We start from the raw sequence: 16,589 nt of genomic DNA on the forward strand, positions 1-16,589 counted from the left end.
AAGCAACCACAGGAAGCATCCCCCGTAGTGGAAGTTTTTAAGAGGTAATAAGGAGATGGACATCTGATAGCTCACAGTTACTCGTGTTTGAAAAGGTTAGCAAAACAAAATGAACCAAGGGAAAACCACACCACAGCATGCAGCGACGCTCGTATTTTCAGCCTTTTTCACTGGGAGGAACACGGGGGAAATGAGATTACTGTAAACAGCAGAGATGAGTCCATAATGCTGAGCTGAAGTTACAGAAATGTGGTTTAGTTTGTGCTGAATTTTGGTGTTAAGCCCTGCTGCATTTAATTTATTCAATTAAGTCAATTTTTCTATTTTTAAAACTGTTACTTGTCACTGACTTCATTGTCACCCCAGAGAGGGAGGTCTGGGCTTCTCTGCTTAGACTGCTGCCCCTGCAACTCGGACCCGGATAAGCACCGATAGATGGATGTTCCACAGTATATCACAATAATATTATTATTAATAATAATAATAATAATAATTAATAATAATATTAATTATTATTATTAATAATAATAATATTATTATTGTTGCAAAATTTGTAATTAAATAGGTTTAAAATCACTAGTTTTTTTCTGTCAGGAATTAAATTTTAAAAAAAAATTTTATATCATCAAAAATAAATAAAATGGGACCTGGTTTAGCTCATTGGGTTGTGCAGGTGATCTATTGCAGAGGCCTAGATTTGAATCCACCCCACTCACAGGTCGCTTCCCCCGATCTCTGCCCCAGCCTAAACACTAAAAAAACCCTCAAAACTACTTAAGAAAATAAATAAAGCATTAATAAAATACACAATCAAAACTAAAAATAATCTTCTCCCAAACTTTTTTAACAAAAATAAAATATTTGGCACAGGGCTGTAAAGTCAGTACTTAAAATGCTGCCTGTTATATTTGGATGTGCAGCTGCTGTTACACAAAGCCAACATCTGTTTTTTTTAGCATTAATGTTTCCAGAGCAGAGCCAAAGCTTTGAAACAAACTCCATTTGGACTTATTCTTCCAACGTTTGTTGCACAAATTATTCTGGCGTCAGGAAAAACACCTGTTAGCCTCGAGTAACATGTTATCTTTGCCTCACCTGGTTTCCTGTCGCTGTGGAGCTGCCTGAGCCCCATCCGCAGTGAAAGTCTGAGGGGACGAGAGCACGAGAAATGATGAAAAATGAGTCTCTCATCTGTTATTTGTCACAAGTTACTCTGGAACATCGCTGGCCTCGTCTCTTCTCCATCTTTGTTTTGCTGTTCTTCACTGCAGCACAGAGCCGCTTCCAGCCTTTAACATTACCCATTTAGCATTACCCAGCATGCCATTTGGTGGCGTAATTTTATAAATGTGCATTCATTAGTGTTAGAAACAGTGTACCAAGATGTTGAACAGTTGGTCAGCTGTTCTAATTCATATGATTAGAACTGTAAATTAGAAGGGTGCACAGTCAATGCAGGTCCACTGTCAATGCATTTATCAGTGCTCCTATTGGTGAATAATATAATACCTTAAAACTAATCTGCCTGGACTGTCCATTAGTATAATTAACTTCACAGAAAGCTATGCAATTGTGAGTTAACTGCACTAAAATGCTCAAAAAGGCACCAACACACCAAATAGAAACAGACACATAACATAGTAGTCCCGTTCAGTGACTCAAATTGGTGCAAGTCTAGCAGATGGTTAACAGTACCTGCCTGTCACTCACCACAGCCACGCCTCCCAGTAATGCAAACTTTAAGCTTTGATACAGTTTAAATTGAGTTATTTAAATAAATGTTATGAAAGGGTAAATTAGCTAAAAGTTTGTTTTGGGGTTTTTTTGCAGGCTGTGATCATGTTTAGTTCTGCTGTGAAGTGCTCATTTTAACATGGGAGTTTATGAGGAGTGACTCACTTTTGGAGCCAGCCTCAAGTGGCCATTTGAGGAACTGCAGTTTTTGGCACTTCCACACTGGCTTCATGTTTCTGCCCCACACTTTCGAGCTTTTGTATAACAGAGGTGTGAGATTGTATTTCTATAAAAGGACATGAAAAACAGGACTGCCACAGAAATGATGAATATACCAGTCTTCATCTTCAATCATTTTGCATGCCATCTTCCTGCTTCTTTACAAGCCAAAACCTCTAGTTTGTAAATATTTAGCTCTTAAACCTGATTAAAGAAGTACTGAGATAAACCTGATGTATAATACTGGTGGGGTAACCATTGAAGTGCTGCATCTTTTTTGTTTGGCCTGAAGAAGAAAAACTGCAAATATACTGTTGCAGTTTCAAACTTCGAAGTATTCCAAAGGCAAATGCAATGAAGGCTGTAAGAGATTTGCTTTTCACTCATTAAAATCTGCTAATAACCTGATATTTAAAGCCCTTTAACTGTGCAGTTTGACTCTAATATTAAATATTGACAGTGCAGGGTAACAGATGACTATTTCCTGCAGCTTTTAAAGTTTTTCTCATAAACCAGGCTTTTTTTCTTTTTTCTTTTAAGGCACTGAGAGCGATGGAGATTATGTGTCGTGGCCTTGAGAGAAAACCTATGCTGCTACTTGTATAAACTGTAAAATAATCTTCCCATGGAGCTCCGGTTTCTTCCCCCTCGCAGACCTGTCGGCAAAACACGATCTGGCTAGATTTGGGAATGGAGTAAGGGGGAGGCAGGGGGAGAGATTATCTGATACTTTCCAAAAAAAGACCCCCACTGGCCCCCACTTCCCAACGCAGGCCAGGCAGAGACACCACATCTGGTAATACTGTAGGCACATTGTCCTTCCAGGTCTGTGGGCGAAGCTCAGGTTTCCTCAATATTTTCCTCTTGTGGATTCAGTTACCCAAAGGGCACTGCGAGGCTGACGGAGCAGCCAGCGTCACCAGACTTTTTTTTTTTTGATGAACCAAGGATGTCTGGGATGAGCTGAAGGAGCTCTAAATTTAAACTCATTCATCTGAACTGTAACAGGCGTGGCCTCATCCTCACTGTCCACATTGTTCTGCAGCTGTGAATGAAGGACGAAGACATCAACTGAGATTCTTACTCATTCAATAGATCCAGACATAAACAATCACTTTAAAGGATGCAGACTTTTATCTGGTGGTTGATAAGAAGCTGGTAGGATTTCTCTAAGCTAAAACGTAGGCATGCATGCCCCCTGTAAGGGGAAATGGGCAACTGCATGCTTAAGGAAACAAAACAGACAAAAGGTCCTGTGAGACAATTTTAGCTGTTTCTCCTTTGAAATGTTTTTCAAATGTATTTAAAGTATATTTAAAGTATATTTAATGACTGACTGATTGCAGGTGTAGTGGTTATTTACCTTTTATTCTGATAGACCTAAGGCTCATTTTTCTTTTTCATTTGACTCCCAATATTTCTGCAGAATCCTGACCTTGCATGCTGATGAGCCAAACCCAGATGTACAAAAGTGAAAGAAATCTTTGAATAATGAGGGAATTTGAGAAAAGAGGACCCTTAGGTCAGATCATCACTCCCAAAACCTTGTTAACCCCTCTGCTCTCTGGACGCCTTCTTATTTTGTCTCACCATCTGCCTTTTAGCTCCATTTCAGCACCTCAGACCAGACAGACACCCGAGCTGGCTCTCTCAAACTGGACTCCTCTATAAATACAGAGTATAATGAACGAAGGCGAGTCTGGATGTGCTTCATGAAATCGCCAGGAGCTCCCCTACGGAGTGAAAATGAGCAGCTGAGTTGCAGTTCACCTGGCTTCCAGCACATCTCACCTCAGATTAATTCTCCAAACCAGCTGTTCAGATACTGTTTCCTCGCTTTTCAGTCAAGGGGGGGGAAAATTGTGGTTTTTAATTACAAATCTCACAGATGAACCGAATAGCGTGTCAGTTGTGATCAGCCTCATTTGCATCGACATTTTGGGAGTTTAATCAGCACCGTTAGCTGTAGTGATTTAAGAGGAGGGAGAGGCTAAGTGCAGTACCTGACCTGGGGACATTTGAAGAGGTCAAGTAGCTGGACATATTGACTGCTCTGCAAATCAAACCTGTAATCTCCGGCTCAGATATGATCTTTTGGCACTTTTTCCTTTGATAACAAGCTTTGCGCATTCTTGGACTTGTCTCAGCCGGCTTCATGAGGTCGTCACCTGAAGCTTTTCCTACAGACTGGAAGGAGTTCCTACGTATGCTGAGGACTTGCTGGCTGCTTTTCCTTCACTCTGTGATCCAGCTCATCCCTAATCAACTCAGCTGGATTTAGGTTGGGTGATTGTGGGAGACCAGTAATCTGATGCAGCACTCAATCACTCTGCTTCTTGGCGAGATGGCCCTTACAGAGGCTGGCAGTGTATTTAAGGTCACTGATCATCCCACTCAGCTCAAACCAGATGGGATGGCATGTCATCAGCGCAGCTTCTCCTTCAGGCTTCACTGTTGGAACCAGGCATGCAGACACCGCTTAGTACCTGTGCGTCTTAGCTTTTCAAAGGTTTCAAAGTTGAGATTCCCACTGCTCTCACACCCGTTCTTTGCTGTGAAAACCTGAACATAGTTTGTATTGTAAATTGTTTCAGATGGTCAGTTAGACTAGAAAAGGGTTATATAAATGGCAGTCCATAAAGCCATGCTACACTGACAGGACTCAGGAAGTGGCTAGTCCATTGCAACCACAATCAAACGTCTGTCAGGTTTGTTATGTTGCCATCCGGGCTCAGTCTGGATCGAGGTAATCCTCAAACACTTCACAAAACCCTGTTGAGAATTTTCGGTATAGCATGACTTAAAAGACTGAGAAATTGACTCTGGGTTTAGTGATGAGGACTGTCTGCTGTCAAAACTAAATATACTGTGGAGGTTTGTTTCTTATTTGTTTTATTGCTAATTACTGTGAACATTGTGTCTGCTGCTGGTTAAAGGGATTGGATCAAGAATCGCTGTGTTGTAGGACTGACTGGTTCTAACTTTATTAGTTATATTTGTGGGAATGACTCATAAAATCTTATAATTGCAAAATATAATATGGGCCTTGATGCCTAAGTCACCATTGTCAGTGTTTTTGAGGGTTCTGATTTTGAGGTGGATCTTCACAATGAAGACAAAACCGCTCATGCTGTTGGTAATTTTTTTTTTTTAGGGGTCCTCATGTTCCTTTTGGCCAAAAATTCAAACCCAATTAAATCTAAAATTTCATAAAAAATCATTTGGATAAGCAGGTTCTGGTGCAGGCTGTTTATTAGACATCTTAGGTACACAAAACACAGACAAAGACCAAGACACAGGCAGTAACATAGTTAAGACTGATATACACACATAGAGAGACAGAGAGAAGAGAAAAGAGAAACACAGAGGCAGAGAAGGATGTAGAAAACAGGAACAAAAGAGGACAGAAAAGAGAAAAGCAAAAAAATAAGAGCATGAGACAAAGAGCGGCCAACACTTATATCTTAAAGATGGTAACTGCCCACTTGACTTTGACCCCCCTGACTAATATACTTTAATACATGATATAGAAATAGTGACAGTAAATATCAGTATAAAAGTGGTTAAAAAAAAATCCCCAACAGTGCAGTAAGCTTGAAATGCACTGACATGGCACATGAAATATTCCTGAAAGTGGCACGCTTGGATTTAGGAGGCTGGTAGTGTCATAGTTCTTGAAACTGACCTTCATCTCTTTAATTAAACATGGACAGATTAGTTTTTTACTTAGCTGAGTGGTTCTTGTGTATACCAGCACTACCTCAGTACTACACTACCGATTCCACTATTTAATGTCACAAGGTTCACCTGTGTAATTAAAAACCTTACGAAGCTGGTTAAAAGATTTTGCTGTGTCACTACATACTTCTATGTGTATTTTCTGTAGCATTTTTCCTTCACTGTTGAAAGCAGTGATGGCTTGGTAGTCTAAACTGTATGTGCCACCTCAGGCCTTAAAGATTAATCGATTGGATCGCTGGAGACTGTGTTGTATGTGGTTTCACAAAAAATGTAACATCAGCCGACGATGACATCAGACCTCATAGTATCATATTATCCCAACAGGGCACTTTGCTCAGACTGCAGCCTTAATTGTGGTTTCTAAAGTTTCTAAAAGTAGAATGGGAGGCAGAGCCTTCAGCTATCAGGTCCCTCTCCTGTGGAACCAGCTCCCAATTTGAGTTCAGAAGACAGACCCCCCCTCTTTACTTTCCTTTTTGATAAAGTTTATAGTTAGGGCTGAATCAGGTCACCCTGAACCATCTCTTAGTTATGAGGTTATAGTCTGGGGGGACTTCCTATTTGACTGAACATTTCTCCTCCACTCGCCTCTGTTCACTGTCAGTACATTTACATCAAGGGCTGTATAAAAGACCAGCTTTTTAGTCCAGTTTACTACAGAAAACCTCACTTAATTTGAAACAGGCAGTAATGGTTAAGGGAAGTAAACACGGCATTTCCTCTCAGCCTTGCTTCTCAACCTCTCATTCACAAAGAGAGATACACAATATTCTCTGTGGCTCCAGCTGTCAGTCAGAGCTGTCACTTATGACTTTACACCCACGTTTGGCAGCGTCAAGTTAGTAATTAGAAATGTAAATAAAATATATTAAATCAAAAGTGACTTCCTAAAACTAAATCGGTGTGACAGGAACTACTAAAAAGGGCAGAAACCATTTTTGGGAAAACAGTTTTTGTCATGTCGGTGTGTGGCAGGAGCAGGAAGACCCCAAAATGCAGGACTCAGAAGTGATGAACTTAATGTATTTTTATTGAAATGAAGATCATAAACAAATAAACTGGGCTGGGGCTGAGGCCAGAACTAAACTACAGGACACAAGGGACGGAGAACACACATAACGTATACATAGACGACGACAGGACAAAGAACAGAAGAAAACTGAGGGCTTAAATACACATTAGGTTATCAGGGCAAGAGGAAACAGCAGGGCACAGCAGGTGAAGCAAATGAAACTAATAACAGGGGAAGCAAAACTAAACACAAAGCACGGGGAACACAAGACTGTCAAAATAAAACAGGAAGTGACTAAACAAGGAACATGGCACAGGGAAACAGAGACACAGACATGGGACAGAAACGCAGACTAGTCACAACACTGGGAATAAAACTCAATATGGAAACATACTGTAGAAGGTCAGGGGTATGAAACAAGGACAAACAGACGCCAGAACACAGACGCAGGGGAGACAGGGATGAAGGAACAAGAAAACCAGAAATGATAAAGCCAGAACCAAGAACAATGAAAACCAAAACAAACTAGGAAATAACACAGGGAAAATAAAATTAGACACAAAACGCTGGGCAGACGGCCCAGGACCATGACAGTTTTTTGTTTTAGTTTGACCCCTGTTCATCTGCTAACATGGAGCGGGACTTGGATCTTTTCCTGTTTAAAGGAATATCGTCCTTCCCACAGTTGCCGAGTGTTTGCTCACAGGGGATCATCTGATTGATGGGGCTTTCTCGCTACTGTTATGTGGTCTTTACCTTGCACTGTAAATCCCCTCGAGATGACTGTTGTTGTGATTTGGTGTCATAATAATACATTTCAATGAAATTACCTTTGGAACAGCAGATGAAGGATCACATCCAAAAGTGTATGGTCAGGTTGAAAAGAACTGGATAGAAACGTCCCCAACCTTTGCACTGATAACTGTCTGGGAGATGAATTTTATTGGGTTTTAATCTATTCTTAATAAATGATAGCGGGAAAAAGTAGTTTCAAAGTGCTATTTAAATCACCTGTTAATGTTTGATGCCTTTCTCATGAATCACGATTTATTGAATTTAATTCCTGTCGATTATTATATTTTGGAGGCAGTAAAATAAAGTAAAATCAGCATAAATGTGCACCTTTGAGGTCCTGATCTAAAACAAACATCTAAAATATGTGGGGGGTTTTTTTTGTCTTTCATTTTTCTTTGACAGGTTGTTGAATTGATCTCCAGTGCCATTGGCGATTTGGTTCAAGGAGTCTATGATGAGAATTCCAACAATATTGAGGTAAAACATCTATTTTTCCTGTACTTTCCAACTTTATCTCAATATGGACACCAATCTTCCGATTAATAGACGACACGCTCTACTTCAAGAGCCACGAGCTTACAACACCTGGTATTCCCAGGTGGTCTCCCGTCCGAGCACTAATGAGGCCAGACCCTGCTTAGCTGCTGAGATCAGATGGGATCAGGCATGCTCAGGGTGGTATGGCTGTAAATACTGACAGGGTGAAGCTCTCAGTGCAGATCTCTGCTGTTCCCTCCTAAGCTCTTTGAGAGAGAACTTCCAATGAAATGACCGTTACTGTGGCCCGTGCCACGGTGTACTAAAGCACAGAGCTCTCCGAAGGCTTTTTTTTGACCACACAAACTTCTTTGCTCACCACCTGCTCGCTGGATTCACATTTTTTCTACTCCTGAGTCTGTATGATGTCATAGAGTAGAGAAGATATCCTTGCTATTTTTATCACAGGCAGACAGCTCCAGCTGTGAGCACAGCAGTCCCACCCACTGTTCAAGCCTTCTGGTTACAATGGGCAGCAAATCAGAAGAAAGTTGGCTTTAAAGGAAGGATGACCTTAATTAAGGAGCTAAACCTGCTTGTTTCAGACAGAAGATGAACTGAGGGGCTGCACCAAGGCCCAGTTTAAGATGTTTTTAAAGGAGATCGTCTCTTTTTATTTTACTACCACATTATAAGAACTATACTGAGCAGAGAACATCGAACTCATAATCTATCTGCAGCTTTAAGCAATAATTAGGAAGTTATTGGGAAAAACCTTCTTAGTTGATGTAGAGTATGGGCATGGTTTATAATTACTGATAAAGTGCAGTGATGTTACTGATACTGAGGCTAATTAGCAGTAGTAGTTTATGAATGAATTATGAATATGTGCACATTAATATTTTCCTTATAGCACAAAGGTCCAGGTTTGAATCTTTCTGGGTAGAGCTTGCATATTCTCCCTGTGCCTGTGTGGGTTCTCACTGGATAACCATGGTTCCACGCACAGTCCAAAGACATGCGTGGGGGTTCTAAATGGGCTGCAGGTGTGAATGTGAACATGAAATGCGTTTCTCTATGATAGACTGCCGACCTGTCATGGGTATACTCCACCTTTTGCCTTATGACAGCTGGGATAGGTTCCCCCTACCACCACAATGCCAGCTACAGCCACAGTGCCTGGCTGCTTTAAGGAAATAACAGCACTTTTCAGGAATCAAAGTAATTGCATATACTTAGTTTTGATAATATCAGAATCTTCTGCAGGAAGAGGTGGGGCTAAAAGGCAAGATAGGGAAATCAGAAAGTTTGAGAAGCAGAGAAAAATGCTTCAGGTTATGGCCTTTTTCATAGAGTAACACCAGCATCCTTCTATAAGAAATATATATATATATATTTAAAAAAACAACAAGCTTAGTGTAATTCATTTAAAAGCCCCAAGGTTCTTTATCTGTCTGCCTTTACATCAAATAGTTAACCTCTGCTGTGAGCAGCATAGAAAAGTCTTTAATGCTTCTGTCTGAAAGTGGGCACCACTATCTATAATGAGAATAAAAGACATCCTGAGTCAAATTAATAACAGTAATAAGAAGCTTTCTTTCTTTAAATTGTCACAGTAATCTCAGATACCAGTGAGCAAGAATTTTCTTTAACTCATCTAAAACTACAGGTCATGTGCTGAATTTACAATTTATATTCTCTATTCTCCTGACTTTTGTCTTATCTAAAAGGTTCTAGTTTCAACCTGGTTCCATTTTTATATATATATTTTTTAATGATTTACTTAATTTTGCAGTTTCAAAAATCAAACTTAGTTGTTTTTCTCCTGTTTCTGTTTCCTTCTTCCTTTAAATTAACTGACAAACCTGTGAGAAAATAACTGTGTGCGCTGATGCACAACCAATTGTACAACATTTTATTACAGAGATTAGACCATACTTTAGGTATTAAAGGTACTGCACTGCAGTGGTTTGAATCATATTTATCTAATAGACTCCAATTTGTTCATATAAATGGTCTTCTTCACACGCTAAGGTTAATTATGGAGTTCCACAGGGTTCTGTGCTAGGACCAATTTTATTTACATTATACATGCTTCCCTTAAGCAGTATTATTAGAAAGCATTGCATCAGTTCTCATTGTTATGCAGATGATACTCAGCTTGACCTATCAATGAAGCCAGAAGACACACATCAATTAGTTAAACTGCAGGAATGTCTTAAAGACATTAAGGCCTGGATGACCTCTAATTTCCTGCTTCTAAATTCAGATCAAACTGAAATTCTTGTTCTCGGCCCCACAAATCTTAGAAACATGGTGTCTAACCAGATACTTACTCTGGATGGCATTACTTTGGCCTCCAGTAACACTGTGAGAAATCTTGGAGTCATTTTTGACCAGGATTTGTCCTTCAATGCACATATTAAACAAATATGTAGGACCGCTTTTTTGCATTTGCGCAATATTTCTAAAATTAGAAACATCCTTTCTCAGACTGATGCTCATAAGCTAATTCATGATTTATTACTTCTAGGCTGGACTATTGTAATTCATTATTATCAGGCTGTCCTAAAAGCTCCCTGAAAAGCCTTCAGCTGATCCAAAATGCTGCAGCTAGAGTACTGACAGGGACTAGAAAGAGAGAGCATATTTCTCCCATATTGGCTTCTCTTCATTGGCTCCCTGTTAAATCTAGAATAGAATTTAAAATTCTTCTCCTCACATACAAGGTCTTGAAGAATCAGGCCCCATCTTATCACAAAGACCTTATAGTCCCATATCACCCCAAGAGAGCACTTCGCTCTCAGACTGCTGACTTACTTGTGGTTCCTAGGATACTTAAGAGTAAAATTGAATTGAATTGCACACTGACAAAGTCAAAGAACAAGGATGGGTTGTTTTGATAGCAGTGAGGTTCTCTGTGGGAACTTTTGAAGTTGTCAAGTAAAAGCAGAGAGAGCTCAGGCCCACTCTCACTCGCTGTCTGCCTGCGTTTGCTCTGCAGGAGGACGGCCTCATCGATGGCGTTGACGTGGCGGCGTGGGAGGAGCAGACGTTCCTGTCCCACGGGGCACTGCTAGCCAAAAGCTGTCAAGCTGCGATGGAGCTTGCCAAACATGACAAGGAGTCCCAAAGAATGGCCTACAAGTATGGCAGGCACCTGTCACTGGGCCACAAGGTGAGGCAGATCTACCAAGTAGCACTTGGTTGTCTGAGGCTTGACTGCCTTATCATCACACTGCTTTTTTTAAGGGTAAACCCACAACTGAATTCCAAGTGATGATGTACAAGAACAACAAACTTTTTTTTTTTTTTTGTTGTTAAAACTGGTTTTGTTGTTTTTAAACAAGAAATTTCAGTATTTTGTGATTTCAGTTCTGTGAAAAATGAAGTACACCCTGTGATTCAGTAGCTTGTAGAAGCACCTTTAGCACCTTAAGTAACTTGAATATTTGTTTTCTGTATAACTTTGAGTCTCTCACATCATTGTGGAGGAATTTTGACCCATTCTTCTTTAAAGTTCCTTGCAATACTTTTCAGTTCATTGAGGTTTGCAGGCTTTTGTTTTTGCACAGATTTCTTTATGTTCCCCAACAGCATTTCAATCAGGTTGAGGTCTAGAGTTTGACTGGGCCATTGCAACACCTCAAATCTTCGCTTTTTCAGCCATTCTATTGTAGACTTGCTGCTGTGCTTGAGATCATTGTTTTGTTGCATGACCCAATTTGGGCTAAGCATTAGTGGTCAGACAGATGGACTCATATTTGACTCTAGAATACTTCGGTATAGAGGAGTTCATGGTCAACTCAATGTCTGCAAGGTGCCGCGATCCTGTGGCTGCAAAACGAGCCCAAATCATCACCCCTCCACCTGTGACAGTTGGTATGAGGTGTTTGTGCTGTGGTTCTGTGCACTATGGGCAAGCACCTCCACTTTGGGCTCATCTGTCCAAAGGACATTTTTCCAGATGTCTTGTGGTGTGTTCAGATGCAGCTTTCCAAATCTAAGCTGTTCTGCCATGTTCTTTTTAGAAAGAAGAGGCTTTCTCCTGGTAACCCTTCCAAACAAGCCAGACTTATTCAGACTTTTTCTAATTGCACTGTCATAAACGTTAACATTTAATGTGTTAATTGAAGCCCGTAGATTCTGAGATGTAGCCCTTGGGCTCTGAGCATTGCATGGTCTGCCATTGGATTGAATTTGCTGTTACGTCCACTCCTGGGAAGATTGAGGAATTATGGTAACAAACACCTGAATGCTTCAGACCAGCAAACTGCCAAAGCCTCTGTTTTATAGAGGTGGTCACACTTGCTGATGATTAATTAATCAAATGTATTTGATTAGCAGCACCTGGTTAATTCCTGTGGAAGCAGTTAGGGTCTGCGTAGTTTTTAACAGTACTGCACAGAATCTCCTCTCCTCTTTATTTCACATGACTGTATAATGATGGATGCTTTAAGTCCCTAAAATATTTGGATGCCAGTCTCTGATTTGGAGGCCTGTCAAAGCCAATCTGTTGCAAGTAGGTGGCTGATATTTATTTATAGCTTCTCATATACAAGCCATGAAATATTCTTTAAAACAGGCCAAATTAGGTGAGTGGTTTCGCAGATATTAAAGCTTGAATATGGGGGCGGGGAATCCATCCAACTTCAGTGTGATATTTTCCACAAATGTTCATATTTATGCACAGCAGCCAAGGATTATTTCAGAAGCAGAGTCGGATGTTTTATGCACTCTTGTGGCCCAGCAAAAAAAAAAAAAATTCTGGCCAAGGAGAGAACATGTGTGTTTGACGCCATTACAACACATACATGTTTCTTAAAATAAATGCAATCGGTTTTTTTTATGAATTTATCCTGATAAATTGGATTGGAATAACGCATTTGTAGATCTCTGTAGCTGTTTGGAATGAAAAATAAATATATGTAACAGATCTCTAATTTACTTTTGGCTGGTCCAAAAGTAATTTCTACATGTTGAAACATTTATTATAATGCACCAAATTGATTTACAGTTAGATCAAAATGTCATTTCCACCAGCAAAAAGTAGTTTGCTGATTAAACCAAACTCTCCTGCTTATGTAGATGGTTGCATGTTTTTATTTGCACATTTGGCAGGAAAAAAAAAGTTGTTGTATTTAAGTCAGTACTTATGATTAAAGATGTGGAAGTTTTCTGGGGGTTTTAATTGAGTCTTTGGTCTTTTGTTTATACCGAAGCTTTTGACCTGCTGACTGACATACTTTCTATGATCAAGTTGATTCAAAATAAAGAGTCTGAACCAAAAGGGCTCCTGTTCTACATGTAGCAGCAGTGTCTCACTTCTTCTTTCATCCTCAGGATAAATAAGAGTTTTTGTGTCTATTTATCAAATGCTTCATACTCTAGCTGATTTCATACATATGTGATGTTAAAGGGAGTGAGTGATTTATCAGCAGTAAAAAAAGTGTGAGTGAAACATTGGAAACATTAGTCTTAAGTGCCTGACTGTCTTATTCTTGCAGCAGAGAGGCATAAAAATGTGGAAACAGGAAGAAGGTTGATTTGTTATGTGCTAAAATGTCATTAAGATGTAAATAATGCAGCTGCTCAGTTATTTTTTCAAGGTTCAGAGATTTTCAGCTGAATTTTATTGGCGCTGCTGTAGAAGTCATTCATAATGATCCCACTCTCATTGCTGCTTTAGTGCGTCCTCTCCTGCTGGGGCTCCCTGTAGCTGCCTGCCTGCAGGCCTCAGTGGCTACAGGGAATCTCAGCATGGGAGGAAGCAGAAATGAGGTCTTTGAAGGAGAACCATCCTCATCAGGCTAGCTGTGTCTGTTCATTAACAGGGTCACTCAGAGTGTAGGCAGGCAAATGCAGCCTCGACTATTTTCCACCACTGACTTAGTTTAATTGATAACCTGAAAGTTACAAAGCAGAATGTCTGTATCGACGAATGTGCTCTACCTTTCTGCAGCTGAACTCTGACCTGCAGCCGTTTGTGAAGAGCGGAACAGGAGAGCCGGTGTCATTTAGTCTGAGTACCGCCCCGATCGTTTTCCACCGTCAAATTGTGGGCCGGGAGACCTGGCGTCAGCAGCTGCAGCAGGTACAGTAAGGATGGTCCATGACACCAGTGCAGCAGATGTAGTCACTGCCATTTTGTTTCTAGCAGGAGCATAAGCTTTTACTTCAGTAGGTTTACGTCAAATTTGAAAAAGAGAAATTGAAGTGGAAAGAAGTGAAAATTAACTGAACTGAAACTAACAAAATGTCTTGTTTCAGTTTAAGTTCAAGCATGAGCGAGCTGATATGAGTTGAAAGAATGTCGCTTTTAGCTACACTGCTCAGAAAAATTAAAGGAACACTTTGAAAACACATCAGCTCTTGATGGGGGGGGGGGTGTTACACTGGATATCTATACTGATGTGGGCTGGGTAATGTGTTAGGAACTAAAGGATGCCACATCGTTTCATGGACATGAAAACTGTCAGCCTACAGAGTTTTTATGCCCCCCACGTGCTTATATCTGTCTGACAACATTGGAGCTCCTAATGAGCAGATGGATGGTGTCCTGGTTAATCTCCTCCCAGATCTGGACCATGGCATCACTGAGCTCCTGGACTGTCTGAGGTGCAGCCTGGCAGCTTCAGATGGACTGAAACATAATGAAGCCGGAGATTGTTGTGCACCAGGTGGAACCCAGGACCCACTGCACCAGTATAGGGTCTGACAGTGGGTTCAAGGTTTTCATCCTGATACGCGATGGCAGTCAGGGTGCCATTGCCTAGGCTATAGAGGTCTGTGTGTCCCTCCATGGATATGTCTCCCCAGACCATCACTGACCCACCACCAAACCGGTCATGCTGAATGATGTTACAGCGATGTTACGTGCACTCATCTGTGAAAGGAACAGGACGCCAGTGGTGGATCTGCCAATACTGGTATGGCAAATACAAATCTGGCTCCACGGTGCTGGGCGTTGAGCACAGGGTCCACTAGAGGATGTCTGGCCATCAGGCCTCACAAAGGCCGCACGATTGTTTGGTCAGAGACATTCACACCAGATATGCCATCCTGGAGGAGTTGGACTATCTTTGCAACCTCTGTGGGGTCCAGGTATCACCTCAGGCTACCAGTGACACTGGTGACACTGTCCCTAGCCAAATGCAAAATTGGTGAAAAATCAGAAAAGATAAGGAGTGAAAAATTTGAGGGGTGGATGACTCAGAGTACAGACAGTGGACTCAGGACTTTGTGGACTGGTGCCAGCGGAACCACCTCCTGATCAGCGCCGCTAAAACCAAGGAGCTGGTGGTGGATTTCCGCAGGCGCAGACCCACCACACGGACACCGGTGAACATCCAGGGAGTGGACATTGAGATAGTGGACTCTTATAAGTACCTGGGTGTTCACCTAAACAATAAACTGGACTGGACTCATAACACTGATGCGCTCTACAGGAAGGGTCAGAGCAGACTCTACCTGCTGAGAAGGCTGAGGTCTTTTGGAGTGCAGGGGACACTCCTGAAGACCTTCTATGACTCTGTGGTGGCATCAGCCATCTTCTATGCAGCAGTATGTTGGAGCAGCAGCTTATCTACAGCTGAGAGGAAGAAGATAGACAAGCTCATCAGGAAAGCCAGCTCTGTCCTAGGATGTCCTCTCGACTCAGTGCAGGTGGTGGGAGACAGAAGGACTCTGACCAAAATAACATCACTGATGGACAAGGTCTCCCATCCCATGCATGAAACTGTTGCTGAGCTGGAGAGCTCCTTCAGTGACAGACTGCTGCATCCTAAATGCACAAAGGAGCGTTACCGTAGATCCTTCCTCCCAGCAGCTGTAAGACTTTATAATCATCACTGCTCCCAACAAAAACCACAATAACCTACACAATGTAGGATAATATATAATATACTGTAAATAGTCCGGCCTGTTAAGGTTCAACACACAGGCACATCATGTACATTGTATATAGTGTTATTATTAGTAGTATTAAGGTTAATATTGTTTGTTGATTTTATATATATTTATATTCTTTTCTTAGTGTGAATTATTATATTTTTACTTATATTTATAATAACTGCGGCTGCTGTTACACCCAAATTTCCCCTCTGTGGGACAATAAAGGCTGTTTCTTCTTCTTCTTCTTCTTCTTCTTTAAAACCATTCGTTTTTTTTGTTTTTGGGGGGGGGGCTTGGGAATGCTTTTGGGAATGTCTTTTGGTAAAGCCACAAGCAGCAGTAATGTCTTGTCAAGCAGGATGTGATGGTTGGTTAGACTATCATTTGTTCCACCCGTGCTCCACTGTGATTGGATGGCTAGGTAAAAAGTGGCAGTAACAGGTGGAGGGTTTTACTCAAAGTTTTTAACTATATCCAGAAAAGCAAACACTCCTCACTTTGCTGCCAACCTCCAAAACTGCCTTCAGGCTTCAGGTAGAAAAGTTTGGTGGACTAGAGGTAGAAGAAAGCAGCAGTGAGCGGCTGGGAGAGCATCACCGGGGTAGTCAAGATTTCAGGGTCATTCCATAAAAATTCAACCAAATCAGAAAAAAAATCTGAGCCGACCCCCTCTGAATCAACTGAAGTAGTTTTTGTTGTTGTACATACTACAACACCT

The 16,589-nt window shown here is 41.0% G+C and overlaps 1 protein-coding gene and 1 pseudogene across 1 annotated transcript in view; one reads left to right on the forward strand and one right to left on the reverse strand.

Annotated features, from left to right (window-relative positions):
• pdss2 (prenyl (decaprenyl) diphosphate synthase, subunit 2) overlaps positions 1 to 16,589 on the forward strand; it is a 41,465-nt gene that overhangs the window by 19,603 nt on the left and 5,273 nt on the right. Inside the window, exons 4-6 of the mRNA XM_030719003.1 lie at positions 7,904 to 7,978; positions 10,983 to 11,156; positions 13,941 to 14,072. Of these exons, the coding sequence (XP_030574863.1) occupies positions 7,904 to 7,978; positions 10,983 to 11,156; positions 13,941 to 14,072 (381 nt within the window). The remainder of the gene's footprint in view (positions 1 to 7,903; positions 7,979 to 10,982; positions 11,157 to 13,940; positions 14,073 to 16,589) is intronic.
• Positions 8,075 to 8,193, reverse strand: LOC115773145 (uncharacterized; annotated as a pseudogene).

Source organism: Archocentrus centrarchus, chromosome 22 (genome assembly GCF_007364275.1).
Source record: "Archocentrus centrarchus isolate MPI-CPG fArcCen1 chromosome 22, fArcCen1, whole genome shotgun sequence".
NCBI lineage: Eukaryota > Metazoa > Chordata > Actinopteri > Cichliformes > Cichlidae > Archocentrus > Archocentrus centrarchus.